Here is a 7110-nt window from a genome sequence, read left to right on the forward strand (position 1 = left end):
AAAACAAATAAGAGTAGCAACAACCTGCATTTATAATACTGAAACGGCTCATAGTAAATAAAATACTGTCTTTGGTTTCATTTGATTCTCATCATGTGTAAAGTTGCCCTCCTATTTTATTACATCGGAGAGTGTCAGAATTGTCTCTCAGCCTTTCATAGGAAGTTAGAAGTTAACAGAGGAGATTTCCTAAGAGTGGCCTTACTGTTTGACCAGTAAGCCCCTAAATACAATCAGTTGTGCCGAGGGAACTTCTCTAAACTTAATTGTACTATGAGTACTTTATATAGTCTTTTTTATCTGGGGAAAATCAATATTTTCTCATGGATGGAATGTGAATCTTACCTCTTATAGAACTTCCACAGTTTCAGGGCTTTTAGGGGGTCACAGATCCCCCTAGAAGTGTTCTCAGTAACGAAAAAGAGCCTGGCAGGGGCAAACACCTCACTCCTGGTCATGGGTGGAGCCGAGCACCTCGTAATACTGAACCTGAGGCAAGCATGGGCTGACATGGATGTGCCTACATAGCTTATGCTTTTCCACAGCTTAGGCAGCAGGTTCAGTAGATAGACTAACCAGGAGCAGCCTTTGACCATCCCATCTTCTGCCCGTCACGTTCTTGTAGGCCAATCTGCCCCTGCTCCAGCGTGAACTCCTCCACTGCGCAAGGCTAGCCAAACAGAACCCTGCCCAGTACCTCGCTCAGCATGAACAGCTGCTTCTGGATGCCAGCACCACCTCCCCAGTTGACTCCTCGGAGCTGCTTCTCGATGTGAACGAAAACGGGAAGAGGCGAACTCCAGACAGGTGAGAAGGAGGGGACCCCTGGGCCTGTCCCAAGTTGAAAGACATGTTTTAGGTCACTTGGAAATTGCTAGCTTCCATCTCTCACAGGACCAGTCTGGGGAGTTTTTATGCAGATTAACCCGCAGGTTTCAATATTCCAACTAAAATGTAAAGACGAATGGTTGACGAAAGTACCAAGTAGCGCCAAGGGTGGCTTAGACACACCTCATCCTGGAAACTCTCGCTTACTGCATGACTTAACCCAACCGTACATGCTTACCCTCCCGTGTTTGTGAAAGTTGATGTCCTTACATCATGAGGGATGTGAAAGCTGGCCTACACGCATTAGTCAGTGAACAGAGAACAGCAGCTATGTGATTGAAGAATTGCTGTATGAGCTAAGAGAAAATTTATGGGACGCAAGATGAGCTGAGTCAAAAGAGCAGCCGTGTGACAGAGCTAGCAGAACACTTCTTCTGGAAAGAAGTCGTTTGTCAGTCAGTGTTTATCCCACCAGGTACCCTGTTCTCAAGTCTGGAGAAAGGGGGGCCCTCTTACGGCGAAACCCACTGGTTAATTGTTGGCTATGGCACACATAGGAAACTTCCACAGGCTTTAGTAAACCGTTTTCATGAATACTTCAGTCATAGGTATTCATAACATGAATAGGAAGTCTTAGCAGCATTTTGCTCACTGTGAACTATGAAGATGCCTAAAATGAAGCTATTCTAGAACTTACTCCTTTTGTACTTCCTTACTCCCTTTCTTAATCAGTTTTCTTCTTCTGCACTTCAAACTGCTTTGAGAGGTCAGACCCCTGGTACAAATTGGGTTCTGCATTCCCAGGAACTTAGGAGCCTTGAAGTTACCCTGCGACCTCTCTCTCTGACTGGAGGAGTTGCCCTTGAACACACTACTGGCTTTGCAAATCTGCATGATCACAAGCAAGCTATGTTGCCTGCAGTGATTACCTACCCAGTTAAGAAGTTCTTTTGCTACAATCCATTCTCTGGAAATAAGATGTCTCTCTCCTTTTCCCCCTCCCTTCCTCCCTTCTCTTCCTTCTCTTCTTCTTTGTTTTGCAGAAGGGTCTCAACGTGTAATTCAGGCTAGACTTGAATTTGCAATAATCGTGTTTCAGCCTCCCAAATCTTTAGATGACTGGCATGGCTATCAAGCCTAACTCGATATAGTACTTAAAATTTATATATTTTTATGTGTCTATATTATGTGTGCTTATATTTATATTTTGTATGCCTTTCTTCATACTCCCCACCAGCTATCTTCTGCCTTCTCCTCCTCCTCTCAGTTTTAGATATTTTCTCTTCTTTTCTATTTGTGGCCAAATGAATGTGATTGTGGTCACTTCTGTTAGTATTAGTAGGGACTATTTAATTGAAGAGGGAGACTCACCAATGACTCTACTTCTAAGGAACATGACCCTTCTAGTTTCATTAACTGCCTGTAGCTTCTTAGGGAGGAGTAGGGCCTTTTGAGTCCCTTCCCCACCTACCATATTCTATCGATAGGTCTAGTCTTATGTAAGTAGCCTCTGCTACTGTGAGTTTATGGCAGTAGCAGCCATATCATGTCCAGAAGCCAGCAGTTCCTACCACTTTCCCCGTCTTGCTGTCCTTACGTTCTTTCTCTCCCTTCTTCTGTGATTCTCTCTGAGCCTTTGAAAGGGTGAGATTGATGTCCCATTTAGGGCTGAGTAATTGTTTTAGCCTTCAGAGTTTTAGGTTTTAAAAGGAGCTGTGTAGTCTAAGTATGGGCTTGTGTCAGGCGTGAAGTGGCTCAAGGGTGCATGGTTTGTGTGTGCACTTCTTGCCAATCCAAACACATTAATATTGCAGGCAATGAATACTGTGTGTAGGTATTAAGTACTACCTTTCTGTGAAGACAAGTACTAAATTGTGCGAAAGAGAATTTATGGCTAGGATGGTAACACAGGGGAAGGTTTAGATATCTATGATCAATATAAAGGTAACATTCTTTTCCTGATGGTTCCCTGTGTGCACGCGTATGTATTCAGTCAGGGAGACTACCCTCTAGGAGTCTCACATCTTATCCTGTCTTGATTATGTAGGGACAGTGGCTGTAGTCAGATTTCCTGTGAAGGTTCTTTGAATAGAACATTTCTTTCTCGAGCTGATGTGTCTTTTGTGCTGGAGGGATGGCAAATAAGAGGGAGGGTAATGAGAAAATGTTGTGTAAATACATTTGTGTCCTGTGGGAGTGTTATCAGAGTCAAGAAAATATGGGTCTCTGCAGTATGATTTTGCATATATTTCCTGCCTCTTGTTTGCTTATGCATTCCTTCTTCTTATTTATTCGTATATTCTGCTCTACTGTATGAGATTTTATAGGGCACATAGCTGTCTGACAGCAGAGTTTCATTGTTTCCATGAGTGTTTGGTTAGTGCATATGGTCTGACATGGATGAGCAGCCACGGTGAGATTTCGGAGTCTATTAAAGGGGCTCATTAAAAAGATCAATCTGTTTCTGTAATAACACTGGGAGCCATCAGTCACTGGGAGAGGGAAAAACTGACACCTGAGGAGAAAACACATTTTGGTAATTTGTTCATCGCATGTCTTGAACAAAAGAGCACTCTATATTTTGTTTACAACTTTTATGGGTTTAAATTCTGTGATGATTGCCAAGCTAATGTGGTTCAGGGATGGACTTTGGCAAGATTGTCTTTATTTTCACCCCTAAATTTATTTCCACTGGCTATGTTTCTTTTTTTTTTTAAACTATCATTGTTATTTTTTATTATTTGAGACAGTGCCATGTACCAGGCCAGCCACAAACTCTCGGTGTAACCAAGGAAGATGTGGAACTCCCATCTTCCTGCCTCTACAGGTGCTAGAATTGTAGGCAGACACCACGGAGTGTGGCCAGTATGCCTGTCATTTACAGACAAGTTCACTCTCTAGGGAAATTTATGAAACAATTCCTTTGCTTGTTTCTACATAGAACAGTGAAATGCTTTACAGCGTCTTATAAAATTAGCTGGGGGAGAGTCCTTGACCTGGATTTCTAGATCTGTGGAAGAATGCTCTAGGGCCTAAAACAAACAGACAAATAAAAACACCCCAAAACTAATTTTCATTTTGAAGTCATGCTTTCGCTCAAATTATTAGGGAAGAAGCATTTTAATTTGTAGGGAACGTTTATTCTCATTTCTTCTTTTCTTGAGACCTTCTTCTTTTGTCATTTTGTAATGGGTCATGCAGAAAGAGATGAGGTGCTTTCATTAATGGACCAGTTACATATAATAGCCAAACAGAGGGAAGTTAGTCCCTTGTAAGCCAGCTCTGTTGGCTCATCAGGCCTGAATACCAACATGGGGAGTGAGGAGGGAAAGAACAAGGAGTACTTCATTTCATGGACACTGCGCAGTGAGTTAAAGTTAAGGCCTTGAAAAGATGCTGGTGCTACACTTGCTGTCATTATTGCCTTTCTCTTCCCAGAGCCTTGGTGTAGTGCGTGCCTGTTCTGCCTTGAGCATTGGCTACCTCCTGTTACTCTGCTCTTCCTCAGAGAGCTGTTCTCACTTACAAAAGCCAAGGAAATGATCTTTGCTTTTGAATGGGGACCATTGCTCGTTTGCTTTCTCTTCACCCACTTGAACGATTGCTCTTGGGTACCAGCTCTCTTAGTTCTTTTCGTCATTTTGATATGACTGCATTCCTCACGTGAACACTCTCAGGTTTTTAGTTTTGAGGTTGTAGAAGTGGATTAATGTTCACCCTCAACATTTCAAAAAGCGACTTGTTTGAATCTTGAACCTACATAATTTGCCACCTGTGAGGGATCTCACGGATGGACCAAGTCAACTGGTTTGAGGAAATCAAGGCTTACAGAATTTGTCCAAAGTCAGAAAACTTCCTGATGGAGAACAGGTTGTATTTGTTTGGCTGAAATCTTGCACTTGTACACAATATATTTGAAGGTTCAGAAGTTAAACAAGGGAAGCTCAGTTAAGAATTGGATTTCTTCCCCTCATTCATTAACTTATTTCTTTTCCGTAATCGCAGAAGCAGGTAAATGCCATAGTATAATGTTCTAGGGGTTTTAAAGTCTTTTTTAATGATAGAAAAATCTACAGTGATCCCAGATCCCTGGCCTAATAAGGAGTTAGTAAATGCAGACAGGCAGATACACATACACACACATGCACACGGAATTTCAGTTCAGTGACAAGTTGTGATCTCATGGAATAACCTTCCATTAAGATCAAGTTTGCAGCAGATAGGAACAAACACAGAGGTCTACAGCCACACATTACACAGGAGAGAGAGAGAGAGAGAGAGAGAGAGAGAGGGGGGAGAGAGAGAGACGTTAAACAGTCTTAAATGGGATGTCTTCATCCAATCCCTCTCCTCAGAGCTGAGAGAACCCTGCGGAGGTCATGGGGAAACTAGGAGAACAAGGCTCTCTGAACCTACTGAGAAAAGCTCATATGAACTCACAGAGACGAACACAGCAAACACAGGGCGTACAAGGGTCTTGTGCATGGGTCTTTACCAGATCCCCTGAATACGCATCATAGCTTTCAGTTTAGTGTTCTTATGGGACTCCTGAGTGTGTGACCAAGTGGGTCTCCTTGTGCTTTCTGTTGGGCTCTTTTCTTTCTGGGGGTTTGTCTTGTCCAACTTCAATGTGATTGCTTTTGTCTTATCTTACTATGTTTTATCTTGTTAGGCTTTGTTGTAACTTAGAAGGCTGTTCTTTTCTAATGAGAGACGGAAGTGTGGGACGGAAGGAGAAGGAGCTGGAAGGCCTAGAGGGAGGGGAAACTGTAATCAGGATACGAAACAGGAGAAAAAAAATCTATTTTCAATAAAGGGGGAAAAAGATGAAGTTCTGTCTTTGCATTTCCATTGAAATTTGGAGAGGTCCATTATATTTCATTAGTATATAGAATTCCCTTTTTCCCCAATAATCTTTAATTGTTTATTTTTTAATATATGTATCTTTGAAATACACGAGTAAACACATCTATGGCCCAGGCAGGAACCAAATGCAGAGATTGGCTCAATGACCGGGAGGAACTGGAGGCCTCTGTCGAGAATATACGGTTGACAAGGTAGAGCATGAAGGCAGCAAGAGGAAACACAGGATGTTCCCGCGGTGGCAGGGATGAGGAGATGCAAAGGGACCGTCGGTGACACTCGTGACTGTTGAACAGATGGTCCGTGTCAGGAGGCATACGAGGAAACAATTCCTTCCTCCCGCTTGGGGAAGGAAGGCCCAGGTGGCTCGCTGAACCTGGATGTTAGCATCTTTGAAGGTCCTGGCATTTTTGTGTGTGTGGAACAGCAGACATCCACCTGCCTTGCGTATCTTCCTGAAGACAGTCGTGTGCGTTGCTAGAATGTGTCTCCCTTGGGCAGCTGTGGCAGTAGGAAGATTAAAGGTGCTTTTCTCCATCTGGCCCGCTGGTGTCGGGTCTGTGGCATTCTGATAGCTATTTCTCTGTCCCGCATCATCTAAATGTCCCCATTCCTGCAGATCGATAGCAAGAGCTCAGAAACCACAGAATGTCGTGAAGAATTATCTGTGATTTTCTTTTTAAAGGGTCAGGAAGATTTAACTTTTTTTTTTTTTGTTTCTGATACACATCAAGAAAAAAATGTATGATGTGAAACTCTTATCTAAAGCCATCCATTTGGAAGTGTTTACGAAGGGGTTTCTTGTCCAGTTATGCTTTGAGAATGGTTTTCCCCGTTTGAGTCAAGGTGCAGTCATGCTATGGAAATCTTGACAAATAACACATGTTGGAAGAGGATAGATAGGTTTGATATCGAGTTATTAATGCCCTTAATCTTTTCTTTAATAGAATCTTTTTCCTCCAAAAATTTGAGGTATAGACATAGGAAGTTTAAGAAAAAAATAATGTAAGTCTTTGTGCCTGACAGGGTTTCAGATCAGAGTTTCCTTCCAGCCTGTCTTCTCCTACTGACAGTCCAGGGTTGAGCAGAGCTGTGCAGATAAGCAGCAAACTAGTTATAGGTACAGCCCTGACTGCGCTTAGATGCTGGCTCAGAGGGACAATGGTAAGACAGGAGAGTCCAAGAGGATGGCCAGAGGTGTACTAGGGACGGTCAGCACAGGCTGGGTCTAAGGAAGGCATGTGCTGAGTGCTAGGGACGGTATAGGAGGGAAGAAAGGAAGCAAGAGGAGGAGAGGGCAGGGTGAGTCCAGTTTGTTTGAAATGCCTCGTGAACCCAAGTAAGTGGACATCTAAGTCCTTGATGAGGGTGTGTGTGTGTGTGTGTGTGTGTGTGTGTGTGTGTATATATATATATATA

The 7110-nt window shown here is 42.9% G+C and overlaps 1 protein-coding gene across 7 annotated transcripts in view; it reads left to right on the forward strand.

The window, feature by feature from the left end:
- The window catches only part of Runx1t1 (RUNX1 translocation partner 1), a 145602-nt gene that overhangs the window by 103129 nt on the left and 35363 nt on the right, over positions 1–7110 (forward strand). For all 7 annotated transcript variants that reach the window (XM_013351872.2, XM_026786665.1, XM_026786664.1 and 4 more), the window contains one exon: positions 626–807. In XM_013351872.2, coding sequence (XP_013207326.1) covers positions 626–807 — 182 coding nt within the window. The remainder of the gene's footprint in view (positions 1–625; positions 808–7110) is intronic.

The sequence above is a fragment of the Microtus ochrogaster genome, linkage group LG5 (genome assembly GCF_000317375.1).
Source record: "Microtus ochrogaster isolate Prairie Vole_2 linkage group LG5, MicOch1.0, whole genome shotgun sequence".
Classification (NCBI taxonomy): Eukaryota; Metazoa; Chordata; class Mammalia; order Rodentia; family Cricetidae; genus Microtus; species Microtus ochrogaster.